Consider the following 18,060-nt stretch of genomic DNA (forward strand, 5'->3'; position numbering starts at 1 on the left):
CCCACATAATAAATGTTTGGGGGAGGGATTTGAAATTTGAAATTGGTTATGGAAAGTAATATAACTAAAATGCAGTTTCAGTGCTAGGCACCCACCTGTGAGGGGTGGCTGTGTCTGTCATTCGGGTGACCAAGAGGAAACACAAGCTTTGATAGGTCCCTCTCTGTGAGGGGTCTGCATCCTTCCTCAGGGTCTCGCCCCTCTGGGAGAAATTTCTTGCTCACAGGGACTCCAGGGCCAGAGGCCTGGAGAAGAGGTTCCAGGACTGGCAAAAGTGGGGTATTCGGAGGCCCTGGAGGTGGACAACTGCAAAGGATCTGTTAGAGACTAGGGTAAGCCAGTACTGTAATGTATAAGAGTACATTATGTAAAATGGAGAGCACAGGGCACATCAGGGCATAATTATTGGGTGGAAGATGATTTCCTCATCTCTTGTTTCCTGTACTCCTTCCCTGCCCCTCCCAGCCCGTAATGGTGCAGGAAGAAGGAGGTTGCTGAGGACGGGCCTGTGTGGAGGGAGGCCCCTACATGCTTGAAAGGGTTGGGAGAGAAAGGATTGGCAGTCAGTGGGGGTGGGGCCTCCTCCAACCATAAATACAAATTTTATTCAAGGTCTTTGTTGCCATTTGTCTTCCTCGGGGGGCTGAGGGCCATGTCGGCCCGTGCATGTCTAATTCCGAATCTGCTCCCCTAGGCTGGATGATGGATGGATCAGAGAGGAGAGCAGGCCAGGGCTCACACTGACCTCACCACCCGATCCTCAAGCCTCATCGGCCCCAGGTCCTGCCACCCCTCTCCCTCCTCCTCCCCCCTCTCCTGCCACCCACTCACTAAAGGCCCTCTCTGCTCAGCCCCGCTCCCCACCCCTCTCTCCTACTAACCAAGGCCCTCTTTTTGAGCCCCTCACCTCAGCCCCTGTCAGGTCCTAGCCCTCTTCTCTCGGAGCTTCCCTTCTCCTCCCATCCCCAGCCCAGGCTGTGAGCTTCGGTGACCAGCAGGGCTGCAGGCGGTAGCGGGTGTGTATGGTGGGGGAAGCAGGCTTAGCTCACAGGGAGCTGAGGGGCCAGCTCCATGAATTTATTCATGTTCTGTTGCTCTTTCCCCACGCTCTGGAATGAAGCTGCCAGCTCACCAGGTCCTTACTGCTTCCTCTGCAGCTGTCAACATTCGGCCGAGAAGGGACCTGGGTAGGGTCAAGGCCAGCTAGGGTCAGCTAGGCCAGCTCCTGGGGCCAGAAGCCAAGTGTCTGGGCTCAAGAGGAAATACTGGGGCCCAGGCTGGGGTCTGGGACAATTTACCCAGAGCTCCTTGGGCAGCCAGACTGGGAGGCCCCAGGGAGGTTGTGTGGTTGGGAATGGGAGGTAGGCAGAGACGTGTGCTGCAGGACATAGAATGGGCAGTGGAGGAGGGGAGAGGAGAGGAAGACTGAGTTCCCCAGCCTCCCCTATTTAAAAGCACAGCCCAGACTGAATCCTGCCTTACCCTCTGCCCTTGACTCTGCACTAACCCTGACCCTAATCCCAAAGTATACACTTGACTCCTCTCCAATCCTAAAATGAATCCTAACTCCATAACCTGACTCTAAATAGAACCCATCCCGACCTGTCCTGTCCTGGAACCTAGGGGTCTCCCAAGAATTTCCCCCAGGGCTTAGGGCCAGGTGTGTGTCAGAGTTCTGAGGACCAGACTTTAGATTAGCATGTGATTAGCATATGATTTGCATGTGATATGTGCCTTCTACTCTGAGGAAGTTTTCTTGTTAAAATTTTATGAAGTCTAGCGGAAAGGTCCTGGCTCCTTGAAGTTTTTCTCTTTTTGTTCCTTCTCCCACACTCCTTGTCACTGACCCAGACCCCTTCAAGGGAAGAAAGGGGGTGAGGAAATGAGCAGTAGAAAATTCATGGGAGGAAAGATCCTGGTAGTGTGATCTACCCCTGTCACTTGCAGTATAACCTCCACAAGCCTCAGTTTCCTCATCCATAAGAGCAGAGGAACCAGCTGGCTGACGTTACATTAAGATCTAAGGAAATGCACTCCACCGCCTGCCGCACCCCGCCCTCTCTCCTTCCTCACCCTTCAGGGCCGTCCATAGTGTGGTTCTTCTCCACTTCCCTCCACCCCACCCATACACACACTCTGGCTCTCAGCTCCTACATGTAAGATCACACAGAACTGGAAGCAACCTGGGTTGCCTGGTACCAGACCCCTGGTATGAAGAGAAAGGAAAAATGCCCACCTGAGAGGAAAGGGAATAACATGGATAGGGAAATAACATTATTGCGTGCTTACAGCATTTTAGGGCTTTTACTTGAGAGTTACTGCATCCTCGATGCCTCCCTGAGAGGATGTATTGTCTCCATTTTACAGATGAGGAAACTGAGGCCTGGAAATGAGAAATGCCTTGTCCTGTATCACTTTGTAAGTGGCAGCCCTAGAACTGGAGTTCCGATCTCCTGGCTTCCTTCTCACTGCCCTGGAGAAGAGAAATGACACCCAAGGCAGTGGAAGGGTGAGAGAAGCAGGACTGGAGTGGGGAGAGAGATTTGAATTGGTCTCAGGGGAGACCTATGTGTGTGAGGCCAACGGGGCAGGGCCTTGGCTCAGGGTGTCCCCCATCCCCCACCCCCAGCGCTGACACACAACAGGTGCTCGGCTGTTAGCTAAAGGATGTCGGCCGAAGTCAGCTGCGGAGAAGAGCTGTTCAGTCCGAAGAGGAGAGGGAAGAGAAAGGGGAGGGAGAGGGAAACGAAGCGAACTGCAGAAAAACGTGCTCAAGAGGCCAAAGGTAGGAAAGCTGGCCAGAGGGCTGAGGACAGCTCTCCACTCGCCACCGGTGGGAAAACAGTAGCGGCCCAAGAGCCCGCGCACACTTTGCCCTCTGGCGCAGAGGGTCGACAGGCCCCAGCGAGCGGCGAGGGAGCAAGTATGCCGCCGGGCCCAGGGCTTCTACTCATCCGCCGCACGGATCCCCTGGCACGGCAGCTCAGTGCAGCCTGAGGTTCTAAGGGCCGCCGCCAGAGCCCACGGGGCTGAGAACAGGCTCCTGGCTCCACAAGGAGGGGCTAGAGATTGCTTCCAAGGTATCTGTCAGGCCAGCCCTTGACCCCTGGCCAGGTGCGGCTCCCCGCCATAGCCTCTCTCTCCACCCCATTTTGCTCCCCTCTCCCCGCGCCGTCCACCAACTCCAGCCTGCAGTTAATGAAATGTGGCGAGCGGCCGCACAGACAGCTGTCAGACCCCTCATTTCTCCTCCGGGATATTGGATCCCGCCCTGGGAGACCGACAGGTGAGCAGAGGAGAGGTGATGCGGGGAACGGAGGGCTGGGCTCCGGCTGGTGGGAGTCCGGAGCGCAGGGGGCAGCGCCAAGCTGAAATCTTCGAAGGCCCTGCGAAACGAGGTCGGCCGTAGCATGCTTTCTGCCCGGGGCCCCTAGTTCTTTCCTTTTCTCCATCAAGCAGGAGACTTCACACACCCCACAGCCACGGCGCCCTGACCCTCGTCGACCCGGGACTCCTGGTCCCGCACCCTAGAAGATCTGCCCCCCCTTGTGCGCTGCGCATAGCGTCTCTGAGCCGGCGGCCGCGGCCCGGTGCTTCCTCCCACCTCCTTCCATCTCTTCCTTCTTTCTCCCCCTCCTTCCCGAGCTTCCTCCCCGGCGGCCGCGGCCTTTATTAGGGATTCCGCGGCTGTCGGTCCCGCCATCCATCCTGTCCGCTGGCAATTAGGCGGCCAGACAAAGAGCAGCTTCGGATGGATGAGGGTCCCGGCGGATCGGAAATGTGAAGGGTCAGCGCTGCCGCCCGCGGCGCACCCCGCTCCCCCTCCGCATAATCACCGGCCGCCCGTCACTCAGCCGGCCTCCCGGGGAGCTCCGGGGCCCGGGCTGGGGGAGGGCGAGGGCGGGACTGCAGCCTAGGTGCCTAGGGCATGGCGAAGGCGGACCTGCAACAGGGGCGCCTCCTGCTGGAGAATGGAGGACTGCGGGAGGCCGGAGGTACCTGGAGGAGAGAGAGGGCAGGACATGGCCCCCCCCAGATCCCTGAAGGCGGACTGTGGGACTGCTGCCTGGGGGCTTCCTGTACAGAAGCGGGGACTTCAGCTGCGGGAGAGAGGAAGATGGTGGCCAACGCGCCCCCTGCTAGGAGGCTGCGGGACAAAGCCTTAGGGCCTCGGATCTGAAGAAGTGGAACCGAGCCCAGGACGAGCCCCCTTAGGGTCTGTAGCCTGGTGCGCCTCCTATTGGAATAAAATGATACTGCGCTTCTATACCCGGATCTCTTAAGTGAAATCCAACCCATGCACATCAAATCCAGAAAAGCTGCAAGGCTGGGCGAGCCCGAATGGAGCCAGAGGAAGTTCAAGGAGTCCGGTTTTTACTGCGGGTTCTTTGGCGCTAGCTCCCAGCTGACAAATCAACATCTCAATCTGACAATTATTAGTCGAGGTGGGGGGAGACGGGCTTTCGCCGCCTGGGCCGCTTAGCCCTCCCTGAGGGCGGCAGAGAGGTGGGCGGTGCTGGCAGTGATGAACGACTTGGGGGGGGGGGGCCAGGGCCCCGAGCGCGCATTCATTACTCGACTGACAGGCGGGCGGCGGGCCGGGCGGGCCGGCCGGGCCGCGAGTGGACGTGCCGGGAAAGAGGCAGTGGCAGGAAGGAGAATAAGGGAGGCGTATAGCAGCCCCACTGCCCCGTCAGCTCCCGGTTCTTCACCTCGACCCTGGTACTTACTTGACTTCCTTAAGCTCAGCCTTTTACCTGTTGGAGCTGGCCATGGTTGAAGAATTTGGGGAGCGAGGACGGGGACCTAAGCCCTCTGCTTAGGTTAGGCGATTGAAGATCTAAGATGTCAAGACAGGGTGTAGACAGGCTTTAAGACTAGGCGCTTGTACCTGACCTAGGAGGAACTGTGCATAATTGCGCACGCAGAGGTGGCGTGTTGTGACAGGGATTGATGGGTGTGGGTCGCGTGTGGGGGTCAGTGATTGTGTGTGTCAGTGTTAGGGACGTGTCGGCCTGATTTTGTCAGTGGAGGTGTGTGCTGCGTGTGTCTGAGGATGAGCTACCACCTCTCCCCGCGTGACTGTGCCCCCCACACACATTTGCTGTCAGCTCTGTCTCCAGTTCTGTAGGAAACAGTAATGTGCACGGTGACAGCTGAGGTGTGCTGCCGGGTGTGGGGCAGGGGGGATAGATGTTAACTGTGAGGGTGCTGGTTTGGACAACTGCTCCCTTCCACCACCTCCACCCCAACATCATCCCTTTCCCAAGCTTCCTGAAAGTAGTGGATGGCTTTTTCCAAAGTCTGGAGACCCAGTTGCTGAGTCCCGGGGAAGGAAGTGTTTACCACCAGAGTTTTCTACAGTCCACATACATACCCACATATACACAGTCGCCATCACATATACAGTCTCCAATATAAGATGTGAGCCACAACCCATCTGGCTTCCCCAGGCTGGTGGTGGACAGAGAGGAAGAGGTAGATCTCAGGACAGGAAAGGGCAGACCATTAGACCTCTCAAAGAGCACATCTCTTTGGGGCCTGGGCTATTGCTTCTAGGACGCTTACCTTTTGGATTTCAGGTCCAGTTCCTAGTGGACACCTTGGGAGGATAATGCTAATTATATTCGAATTCCTTCCCCTAATAACTCTCTTTCTCCACCTGGCTTTGTCTCCACTCTCCTTCCCCACTCTCAAACACACCAAAGGGGGACCTTCCCAGTCCTGAATCTCCTGGGTCTATAGGGCAGGGAGTTGAGGCGATTCTGGGTCTCTGGTCCCCTGTTTTGTTCAGTGTGTCTTTGAGCCACCTTCCCTTTGCCTTGCTCTTCTTTAAACATAGGGTATCTCTTGGAGCCTCTGTATCTTTGTGTCTGCGCCCCTCCTTGTGTCTGTATGTCTCTGCGTTTAGGAGTCTCTTCCAAATGTGTCTCCCTACTTTAGAGATCTCTCTCTGTTCCTCTGGGGCTTCTCCCTCTGGGAATAGCCCAGCACAACAGCGAGGCCCATGGGGATGGGGAAGGCCCCGTAGGGCTTCCTTCCTGCCCCCATCCAGAGGGGACTGCAACCTAAGGATGGCTAGGTAATGTCAGGGTCCGGCCACGGCCTGGGCCTGGTAGCTTCTCATTCAGGGCACAGGCACCTGGTCGATGTCCTGCTATCCTCCCGCCCCCCCCCCCCCATTCCCAAGTCGTCCTCCTCCAAGCCCCCGCCCCCTCCACCCGCCTGGAAAAGGCAAATTTGACATTTTTAAATCCCGAGCCTTAGAGGGATCGATGCGGCCCGGGGGCCCCGCCCGGGGTCGATATTCCTGATTGGGAAGCGGCCGCTGAGCGGAGCCGGAGTGTAAATCACCCGAACTGGGGGAGGGGGCGCGGGAGCCAATAGCTTCCCAGGCTTTCGGAGCTAGACGAGGTCCCGGCCCGGCCCAACCCCAGGGCAATGGAATGAGGAGACCGATAGACCTTAGAGACCGAGAGACAAGCCCGCCCTTGGGCTCCCCACTCTCCAGCGCAGCTCTAACTCTGCGGGGCGGCTCTGGTCTCGCTTCAGCGGCCACCACCCTCCGTTGCTCCTGGAGCCGCCGGGGAGGCCGGTGTCGGAGCCAGCCATGCGGCGGCTCCTCTCCGGCCGCTCCCGCGGGGCCTGGGCTTCAGCGGCGGCTGTCACGAAGCTGACAGGCCAGGCCGACCGGGAAGGGGAGGGTGGCGGGGGAGAGGTGGGGGGAAGGCTGGCGCGGATCTGGCTCACAGTGGGCGCGCAACAGATGTTTGCGGAATTGAGGGACAGCAAGGTGGCGTGGGCACCGAGCGGCGCGGAGCCGGGGCTGCAGGCGCGGGCGGGGCGGGGGGCGGCCCAGACCTGTCGGAGCTGAGAGTCTGGCCATCCAGCGGGGATGAGCAGGCACCCGAGGGCGCTCTGGGGAGGCCAAGCTGGATAGACCCCCTCTCCATGTGACCGGGGTAGCAGAGAACAAAAGAGAATGGGGTGAGAAGGCAAGTTCGGGCCCCACCTACAGCCGCCTCCGCCGCTCCTGCCCTCCAAGCCTCTCAGTTCTCTCTTGGGGAAACCGAGGCAGCCGAGGCTGAGAAGGGCCAGGAAGGTTAAAAGCGATGTTAGCGACGAGGCTGGGGCAGCAACCAGAATTCCCGCGTGGGTCTCTGGATTCACCGGCCCGCCCCGGGTCCGCCCTGGGTAAATACACCACCACGTCCCCACCGCAGCTCAGACCCTTCCTTCCCGCTTCAGCTTGTCAGATCCTTCGCCGGTTTATAGAACAACAATTTGGGGAAAACAATCCGGGCCGAGTGACGGCCCCGTAATTGTGACAAAGTGAGTGCGGGCGGCTGGAGAGAGCGCTAGGGCGGGAGCGCAGCGGGGCGAGGCGGAGGTAGGGGCCCCGCCAGAACGCCCTGCCGTTCTCATTCCGGTCATCTCCCATCCCTCTCCTTGACTCTTCTCCAGTTCTTTTTCTCTCGGCTCCCCTCGCCTCCCTTCGCTTGTTCCTCCATCGCTCTTCCCTTTCCTCTCGGTAACGGCTTTTCTCCCGCCCCCGCCCCGCCGCAGCCCCTCCCCCGGTGCGCTTTTTCCTCTCTCACTTCTCCCTCTCTCCTCCGCCCTTCACTTGTTTCTCCATCCTCTCCTCGTGCTCAGTAGCCCTTGGGGCCCTGGCTCCCACCGCACAATCCGCTTCTCTCCCGCCCCAGTTCCGGCTTCCTGATGTCAAGCCCTGAGCCTCCTCCCCGGTCCTCACTTTCTGGGAGGTCAGCTCAGCCGGGCACACGGGGGTTCCTCCTGCCTCACAGCCAGGGGCGCGCGGCGGCCCGGGGGCCCAGGCGGCCTGCGTTTTCTCTCCCCCTCCCGCCGCTGCCTCTCCCACCCCTCTCCCCGCGCCCGGAGTCAGTTTGTTTGTCCAGCGGCGGCTGCCGACGCTGGAGCTATTTGCCGAGCTTAGCGCGCTGCTGCGCAGTGCCTGCCCAATTAAGTCTCATTCATTATTCAGCGCCCCCGTCCGCCCCCGCCCCCCAGCTGGCGGCTCCAGTGTCGCTTTGAGGCCCCTCCCAGCCCTGGCCCCTCAGTGAGCCCTAGGGGGCAACATGGGGAGCCGCGTTCCCTCGCCGGGCGGGGATAAGGACTGAAGGGGCTGGGAACGTAGGAGGGGACAGAAGCATTCGGCCGACTGCGGGGAGGCAACATGGGTGAGGCCCACCGCAACCCCAAGTCAAAGCTGGGGGACCTTGGAGATCCACGCTTTTCCTTTACAGAGGAGGAAACAGGCCCAAAGAAGCGGCCAGACTTGACCGAGGTCACGTAGCAGGGTTGGAGCCCACGACATTAAAATGAAGGCATCTTGAATCCCAGTTCTATTCCAGCATCGAGGCGTGAGGACGCAGACTATTCTCCTCGCGGGGAGGCCCTCACTCCCATCCCTTTTTGCTCCTGGTTCTCCCTCTCGCCAAAGTTAGCGACATACAGCTGATTTGGGGTTCCTGGGGGAACGGGAGGCTCCTCAGGTCTCAGGCTCAGATCTAGACGTAGTGCCCCTGACTGGCAGGCCTGGAGGCGGGGCAGTGAGGCGAACTCAGGGGGAGAGCCCCTCTCTGCAGCCTGTCCACTGGTGTGTCTGCCTTAGGGGAATTGGAAGTGGAGCCATCCAAGACAGCCTTGAACGGCAGTGGAACAGGGAGAGAGGACTGCAGCCTGCGGCGAGGGAGGAGCCACCCTCCCATTTGCGGGGGTGGAAAGGGGAGATCAAGGGCTTGTTTTTGCTTTTATAGGGGACCGCCCTGGGCTGCTTTGCCCGGGCATCTGGACAAGGTGAGTCTGGGGACCCGCCCGGCACCTCCCGTCCGCGAGCGGCAGCGCCACCTGGCGGTCGTGGTGTCGCTGTGTAGGCGCTCTCGGCCTGGAGTGGGCCCTGCGCCAGTCGGGGTGAGCCTGGGAAGGCGGAATACGCCGGGAACACCTTAAACCGAGTTTACCCGAGCGGGCGGGCGAGAGGAGCCCCAGCCTGAAAGGTGATCCCTTAGGGGCCAGGGAGGGCCTTGGGGAGGGGCCTGGCCAGGACGGCCCGACTTCCGTGACACAGCAAACACAGAAAGACAAAGTCCATTTGGATGGAAGTGGGAGCGGAAAGAGAGGGGCCATTTTGACTCTGTGGTCAGAGGAGATGACTGATCTGATGGGGTCTGGGAGCCGAGGTGCCCAGGTACCGCTGCTCACTCTGGGACTAGCGGGTGCTGGCTGGTGGTCAGGAGGCCCGCTCTGCGTAGAGGGAAGAGACTAGCAGGGGCACTTTACGTCTGGTTTGATATCCTGGGGATTCATCGGGCCGCTGTGGAGAGACTTTACAAGTTTGCCCTGGAAGGAGGTGGTTGAATTGCGGGGTGCCAGGGTCTAGGTCAAAATGTAGTTTTTCAGAGCTGGAGGGAACTCAGGACTTCTTTCAAGGTTGACTTGTGGGAGGATGTCCTGGTCTGGAGAGATGGGAGGCTGGAGAGGGGCTAAAATCTCCGCCAAGTGTGTGAGGGCAGCCACAGGCGGAGCTGGGGCCGGGTGGAGCGGGCTGTGTGGCAGGGGACTTTTAAAATGTGTAGGAACTTTCGGGAACATTGTATTCACTCCGATTCATTCCACCTCGGCCCCCGCACCCCACTGACCAGGAGGTCAGTGGTCTGAGGGAAGGTCTGAAATTTAAGCTCCTGCTTTTTATTGTCCGTGTGCTGAGTTCTCAGTTACTCAACTGAAAGCATTTCAAACGTTCTTCTCCCCTAAATTTGGAGTCACTGTGGTTGTAAAACACAGAGATGAGGTGCTAGACCTAAGGGTATGGGAGAACCACAATTTCAGGGACACTCAGGAAGATCTGGACTTGACTAATATTGGAAGGAGAGATGGTTACTGTGTGGGGACCTGGATATAATCTTATGACTGCTTTTTTCCATGCCTTAGGGTCTAAGGATAACTCTGGACCCGTGACTGCCATGATTCTCACAGATGATCCCAGATTTTGGCATTCTGAGCAATGGCAGGTACCACTGGACTTGTTCTGAGACCCTTCTCCTAGAGGATGGCCAAGGGGCTCCTGAGGACCTATGCCCTCTGGGCTGTAGGGGGCCTTGCTGGGCTCCATCACCTGTACCTTGGGTGGGACAGCCACGCACAGCTCTGGATGCCCCTGGGGGGCGGAGGGGGGGGAGGGATGGCCTAGGCTGGCTCTGGGAATTCTGGAAGCTCCCGAGCTTTGTTGCTCAGGCCAACAGACCCCAGCGGCAGAGGCAGAGTTCAGGAGGGGGGACACACCCTTTGAGTCCCATTCACTTTGCTGCCCAGGTGATAGTGGGCATTTATTTTGGCCTTGTGGCTCTCATTAGCCTCTCCTTCATGGGCAGCTTCTATATTGTGGGCCTCCCACTGGCAGCTGGCTTAGGGGTTTTGCTGATGGCTGCTGTTGGTAACCAGACCTCAGACTTTAAGAACACTCTAGGAGCAGCGTTTCGTACTTCCCCTATTTTCTATGGCCACCCCATAGCCATCCTGCCCACCAGCTTGGCTGCTGGCATCACAGCCCAGAAGCATCGCCTCTACAAAGCTTCAGTTGGCTCAGAGATGCTCAGTGTGCGGCTCTACTGCCTGGGCCTGGCTTACCTTGCTTTCACATGCCCGCTAGCATACAGTGCCCTCTGCAACACGGCTGCCGCCCTTAGCTATGTGGCAGAGACCCTTGGCTCCTTCTTCAGTTGGTTCAGCTTCTTCCCCCTCCGTGGGCACCTGATGGAGTCTGTCCTCCTTCTGCCTTACTGGGTCTAGAAGCTGCTGGTGGGAGACCATGGCTTCAGCAGCGGCTACTTCCAAGAGTGGTAAAAGCTCTATGAGTTTGTTCACAGTTTTCAGGATTAGAAGCGTCAGTTGGCTTACCAGGTAAGTTTTCTTCCCTCTCGTTCCTGTCTGGAATGGCTCCGGAAGTGAGGCTAAGCCTTTTTTGAAAATATAAATTTATTTATTTACTTTTGGCTGCCTTGGGTCTTCGTTGCTGTGCGCGGGCTTTCTTTAGTTGCGGTGAGCGGGGGCTACGCTTCGTTGCGGTGCGCGGGCTCCTCATTGCAGTGGCTTCTCTTGCTGCGGAGCATGGGCTCTAGGCTTGTAGGCTCAGTAGTTGTGGCTCATGGGCTCTAGAGTGCAGGCTCAGTAGTTGTGGCGCCCGGGCTTAGTTGCTCCGTGGCATGTGGGATCTTCCCAGACCAGTGCTCGAACCCGTGTCCCCTGCATTGGCAGGCGGATTCTTAACCACTGTGCCACCAGGGAAGCCCTAGGCTAAGCCTTATTGGAGCAGGTACCCGTAATGTGGAAGTCCTGATTTCATGTCTGCTGGGTCAGCCCCCAGAAGGGTGTCCTGGCTTCTTTGGGCTTCTGTGTGCAATGGGTGAAGGTTCAGAGGCTCTAACAGGGAGTGGGGAAAGATACATGTATATTATTTACTTTTTATTGAGGTATAACATATATAGAGTACAATAATTTTATATAGATACCTATGTAACCACCACTCCAATGAAGGTATGGAATATTTCTAGCACTAAGAAGGTTCGCTCATACCCCTTCCCAATCTATGCTCCTTTCCTGGGAAAAAACCTCTATTCTGACTTCTATTACCATAGATTAGTTTTGCCTATTCTTGGGCTTCATATAAATGGAATCACTCAGTGTGTACTCTTTTGTGTCTGAGTTCTTTCATTCAACATTATGTTTGTGAGATTTATTCATACTGTTGCATGGGATTATAAACTGTTTGTTTTCATTGTTGTATAGTATCCCATTGTATGAATATACCACAGTTTATCTATCCACTTTTGTCAGTGAACGTTTGGGTGGTTTCCAGTTTGGGACTATTCTGAATAAAGCTGTTATAAACATTCTTGTACATGTCTTTGGTGGACATATATGCTTATTTCTCTTGCAAGGAGGAGATCTTGTCAGGGATGCCAAGTTCCAGGTTGGAAAATGAGCATCTGTGATTAAAAGCGAATCTTGGTTCTTGCCATGAGATCCAGAGGTTGTCCATGTTTCAAAAGGCTGGAATTCTAATCTGAGGTTCTGTGCCTTTCCCACCAGCAAGTGGAAGCCAATTCTAGCCTGATTTAGGAAGGGAACAAGGAGAGGCTCAGGAGCCCTGACAACTTATGAGGTTCTAATTTGTTAGCTTGTGTCTCCCTAAGGTTTTGGGTCTCTCAGAAGGGGCAACAAATGAAGAAATACATTGCAGATACCTGGAGCTCGTGAAGACCACAATTGGCACCAGGTGGAGGAAGCTCAGAGGCACTTTCTGGAGATCCAGGCTGCGTATGAAGTCCTGAGTCAGCCCAGGAAGCCAAGGGGATCCTGCAGGTGAGAAGAAACTTCCCTTTGAGGATGGACTCTTCCTGGCACAGCTGAGCAGCTTGTCCCAGCCCAGCTTTGCCCACATGAGGCATCCCAACAGTGTTTAAGAAGCTGTCACTTGCAGTGGAGATGAGAAAACCTTAAAGGGGTGAGAAAGCTTTTGTGGTAGAAGAATGTGTTTATGTTTTGAATTTCTGAATTCTTGGCTATCGTATTCCTGATTATTTTTTCTTAAAATGAGATAATGCAATGATAGACATATTATAAAACCAATAAAATATCTTTTAGAGTCTATACCACATTATTTCACCCCTGGTACATTGATGGATGATGGAGGAAGTTTACTTAACAATTTTTTTTTTTTAATGTGCAAAGCACTGAGTTAGGTGATTGAAGAAAAATATAAGGGTTCTAATATTTCACAAGGTGTCCTGTGACAAGAGGGATTTGATCTATTCTGTGGGCTACCAAGGGGTAAGACTGAGGTTAAGTTTCAAAATTTCAGAAAAAGATTTTAATTCCATTTATAGGAGAACTTCCTAGGAGCTATACTTTTCCCAAGAAGGAACAAGCTGCTATGGGGTAGGGGGGTAGGGTGTAATCCCCCTATCACAGACTCTTCTGCTTGGTGTATTGTGGAGAGCCCTCAAACTTTACACAGGTGGTTCGACTGGCTGAATTGTCAGGTCTTCCTGAAACTTGGGATTTGATTCTGAGCTACACACCTTGCTCCCTCGTTGTTTACAGTCCATTGGGGGATCATAACACAGGTACACAGATATCAAAGTCTGCCCCATTCAGTGTTCTGAACTGTGTCCTAAGAGGTGTAAATAGAATGCATTAGAAAATTGCAGAAGGAACAGATGACACTGTTTTATGGGGACTCATGGGAAAATTCATGATTTTATATCTCATATGGCTTTATGGGGACTTTGGGGAAACCCTAGGGAACCAAAAACTTGAGAATCTCAAGGGGGCCTTATTTAATTCCCAAGTGTGGAAGGAACAGCCCAAGATGCCTCAGTTTGCAGAGGAAGACTGGAGACCAGGAACGCGATGTTAAAATTATGTACACTTACTCCAGCTTTCTTGCTTTTCTTTATTTGTGTGTACAACACTCAGTCCTTTTCTTTTTTCTGGAAGTTAACTCTGAGTGGTATATGTATTCTTTTTAAAATTTATTTTATTTGTTTATTTATTGGCTGCGTTGGGTCTTCGTTGCTGTGCGTGGGCTTTCTCTAGTTGCGGCGAGCGGGGGCTACTCTTCGTTGTGGTGCGCAGGCTTCTCATTGCGGTGGCTTCTCTTGTTCGGGAGCACGCACTCTAGGTGCGCGGGCTTCAGTAGTTGTGGCACGCGGCTCAGTAGTTGTGGCTCACAGATTCTAGAGCGCAGGCTCAGTAGCTGTGGCGCACGGGCTTAGTTGCTCCACGGCATGTGGGATCTTCCCGGACCAGGGCTCGAACCCGTGTCCCCTACCTTGGCAGGCAGATTCTGGACCACTGCACCACCAGGGAAGCCCCGGTATATGTATTCTTAAAAAGTAAAATTATTTTGGCTAGTTTTCCCTACTGATTAAAAAAAAATGGTCAGATCAATTGAGAGGAATGAAATTTGTAGATGTGTTTTTTTTGCATCCATATATAAAAAAAAATTTGCCAATGAATTTATATACCATGATTTTAAGACCAAATTAGGGACTTCCCTGGAGGTCCAGTGATGAAGACTCCACGCTCCCGATGGAGGGGGCCCTGGTTTGATCCCTGGTCCGGGAGCTAGATCCTGCATGCCGCAATCCCGGTGCAGCCAAAAAAAAAAAAAAAAACAAATTAACTTTCACACTTCTTTTTTTTACTATTAATTTACTCAAATGTTTCATCATATCAAGTTATTTTTGTTTTTTTGTCAGTATTTTTAAATTGAAGTATAGTTAATTTACAATGTCACACCTTTTTAAAGTCAGAAATTGATATACATTTCCTTTGAAGAACATAATTTGTCAAATTATCATGTGGCATTTTCATAGGCTATTAATTAGTAATTTATTAACATGTTATGTAGTACTACATCTGCAAAATGTAAATATATTAAAAACAGTCTATAAGGAAAAAGAAACAAAAGAGTGATTGAGGTTTTACTTGATTTGGAAAATTATTTTACTGTCCTCAAATTTTCTTACGAGTTTTTGTTATAAAAATATATTTTAATTTATTCAAACAGGAACTATTGATGAGCAGTTTCTATTTTTTCAACATGAGCAACGCTACAATGAATATCTTTAAATATGTGTATTGGTGCTTTTTGTTTTTCTAAGGCTAGATTCCAATAAGTGATAATGCAGGGTCAAACAGAATGTATGCTTTACATTTTGATTGATACTGTATCAGGTTACTTTTGGAAAAGACTGTAAACAAGCTACACTTCTACCAGCAGTACAAGTGGGCCTTTCTTTGTAACCGGTATGGACTGTTATCTTTCTTTTAATTTTTTGCCAACATGATGGGTGAGAAATAGTATCTGATGACTTCAGTTTGCCTTTCCCTGACTCCAAGTAAAGTTCAGCATCTTTCCAAATGTTTATTGGGCCCTTGCATTTCCTCTTCAGTGAATTGCCTGATAATTTCATCTACCTTTTTTTTTTTTAATTGTGTTCCTGTTTGTCTCTGTGAAATCTATTTTCTTGGTATCCTTGCTTGTTAGGAACCTTAGCCCTTCATCGTATGTGTTGGAGATATTTTCCCCCAGTTTATGCATGGTCTTTTGACTTTAAGCTTGGGTTTTAGAGTCAGGAGGATTAGGATTAGGATTTGAATCTGGTTCCATGATTTTTTAGCTCTGTGATCTTGGGTTTCTTTAGCCTCTTAGAGCCTTAGTTTCCTCCAAAATTGAGATAATAGTACGTACTTTTAAAGAGTTGCTGTAATATAGAAGCTAGCACATGTAGAGTAAGCAAATATAACTAGTAGTTCCCTTTCAAACTCTTTTCAGCCTATGTAAGGAAATAGTGCTTGAGTGTCTAGTGAGTTACTGGTATAGAATGAAGGTTCTACCTGTAAGGATGAATTTTCCTAGAGTGTATTAGTGTATTTTGTATTAAAAAAAGGTCCTCTTGGCTTCCTGTAAATCTGTGTATGAATGCTTGCAAATAATGGTTAGAAAGAAATAAATAGGAATGATGGATTGTATTGTGATGGTAGGGTTACAAGTGTTCCCCTCCCCTTCTCTAGACTCTCTTGTTTTATAATTAAGAAAATTCCAGGACTTCCATGGTGGTCCAGTGGTTAAGACTCCAGCGCTTCCACTGCAGGGGGCATGGTTCGATCCTGGTCGGGGAGCTAAGATCCAAAATGCCTCACGGTGCAGCAAAAAAAAAAAAAAAGAAATTTCCAGTCTTTCTTAGCTGTTTATGGGGAACCAGGGAAGTGGTTTGGGTTTGGTCATTCTCGGACTATCATTTTAAAATGGGGCGGAGCTCCTCTGGGCCAGTGATTATAACAGAAGGCCTCAGAATGCAGCAACTCTGAGGGTAAGATGAATTTAATGGGAAGGAGATGGGGAACTGCTTGTAAGATGGCCCTTTTTACCTGCAGATTCTCCTTGCAGAATTCTTGTCATCCTTTGACAGATTCATTTCAATTAGGGAGGCTGTTCCCTGACATCTGGAGTCTCAGTCCTTCTATGCCGAAAAGCAGGGGTATTTATAGTTTATGAAACGCTGCAGCATAGGTCTGCTGCCCAACTCTTACCCCCATTGGTCACTTCAGTGTGGATTGGTATGAAGCTTTCCATAGGAGAGAGTTTGTGGGTGTGGGCTGGGTTACTACGTAAGAAGTGAGAAAGAGGTTAAAGAATGTTTACCTCTTAGTAGGAAAGACTGTTTGATTAAACCATCTTTGGATTTCATCTTCCCTCTTGTCCTGGCCTGTGAGCAGGTACTGAAATTGAGTGCTTCCCAGGATTAGGCTACCTACCCACCCCCAGAGGACATGTAATAGCCAGTGGTGTAGCCCAGCCATTTTTGGAAAACAAAGAAATGGCACAAATCATATGAATTTAGAACTTTTGGAAGGAAATTCTGCTTTGCTACCAGCCCTAGAATATTATAATCACTAAGACTTTTCTGGGAATGTGCTTCCTAAAGGACCTGACATAGTGAAAATCAGCTGAAAGCAGAAATTCACTATAATATAATTATTTTTAAAAAACGAACTAAGATATTAGCAAGTGAGAGGTCTTCCTTATTCTCTACGTGGGTTGATGTAATGAAATCCAATGATGCTGTACTCTCCCACTCCCACGAATAAAAAGTGTATAGACCCTTTAAAGAGTTGGAAGGGAACTGAGAAGGCCTCTACCCCAAGTACCTATCCATAGCAGGATCTTGAGAATAGCCTGCCTCAGAGATGACCAATTCTGGCTTTTGATTTAATTGGAAATCCTCTACCTGTCCCACCTTTTGGACATCCTTAACTGTTGTTCTTTTATTAGACTGAAATTTGCTTCCCTGAAATTTCTTTCTAGATCTGCCGTCTCTCTCTCTCTCTCTCTTATTATTATTATTTTGGCTACGTCACGCCGCTTACAGAATCTTAGTTCCCCAACAAGGGATCGAACCAGGGCCCATGGCAGTGAAAGTGCCGAGTCCTAACCACTGGACCGCCAGGGAATTCCCTAGATCTGCCACGTCTTGCTGCAAAGAACAAAAACCAACAAAAAACCCATTCTTGATAAGAACCTGCCCTTCACCTCATATCCTTCTAAAGCTTTCCTTTTCTAGATTAAACATTGCCTTGTTTAAGGAAGCACTGTAATTTGGTAGAAAGAGGATGGGTGGAGAAGTGACGGGGGTGTGGGGGGTTTGCTTCTGCCTCTTGCGTGAACAGCCTGCTGACTTCGAGGAGCCACTTCACCACTCTGGGCCTCAGTTTTTTCCTTGTAAGGTGAGGAAATTGGACTTAGATGACCTTTAAGATTGCTTTCCACACTGGATTCTGGGTTTCTAACTGTTCGACTGAAGCTTGTGAGAAATGGTTTGGTTTTTCATCTCTCTGCCCTCTTGTGGACACTGTCTTGGGAAGAAAATAAAATATTTAATTGCTCAAAGAACAATATAATGGCCACCCCCCTATCAAAAATTCACCTGTATCAAACTTTCAGTTTTCATTTATTCATGATATCTTTTAGTCCTCATCCATAAATGTACATATCATATCAGGAATATAATTTTATAGTTTTTTCTCCTCCCTGAATCATAAGCATCATAAGCATTTATATATATTACTAGGAAGACTTCATATATATATACATATATATATATTTTACTGAGATATAATTCACATCACGTAAAATTTACCCTTTGAAAGTAAAAAGTTAAGTGGTTTTTAGTATATTCATGAGGTTGTACAACCATCAACCTTAACTGCAGAATATTTTTACCACCCCAGAAAGAAACCCCATACATAGGGACAATCATTCTCCATTCTCTCCTTGCCCCCATCCCCTGGCAACTATGAATCTACTTTCTGTCTCTATAGATTTGTCTATTCTAGACATTTTATATAAATGGAATCATAAATGTCTACTTTTCTGTCTGGCTTCTTTCACTTAGCATAATATTTTCAGGATTCATCCATGTTGTAGTACGCATTATTATTAAATATTTTTAATTTTTTTCAAATAACATAATT

The 18,060-nt window shown here is 51.5% G+C and overlaps 1 protein-coding gene across 1 annotated transcript; it reads left to right on the forward strand.

Moving 5' to 3' along the window:
• The first annotated feature begins 10,041 nt into the window (after positions 1-10,041).
• On the forward strand, positions 10,042-15,408 carry DNAJC22 (DnaJ heat shock protein family (Hsp40) member C22). The gene is given in 4 exon segments (XM_060024717.1): positions 10,042-10,192; positions 10,195-10,920; positions 12,213-12,273; positions 12,276-15,408. Coding segments are annotated over 4 exon segments (1,020 nt in total). The 5' UTR covers positions 10,042-10,069; the 3' UTR covers positions 12,386-15,408.
• Positions 15,409-18,060: the final 2,652 nt, after the last annotated feature.

Source organism: Delphinus delphis, chromosome 11 (assembly GCF_949987515.2).
Source record: "Delphinus delphis chromosome 11, mDelDel1.2, whole genome shotgun sequence".
In the NCBI taxonomy this organism is placed as follows: Eukaryota; Metazoa; Chordata; class Mammalia; order Artiodactyla; family Delphinidae; genus Delphinus; species Delphinus delphis.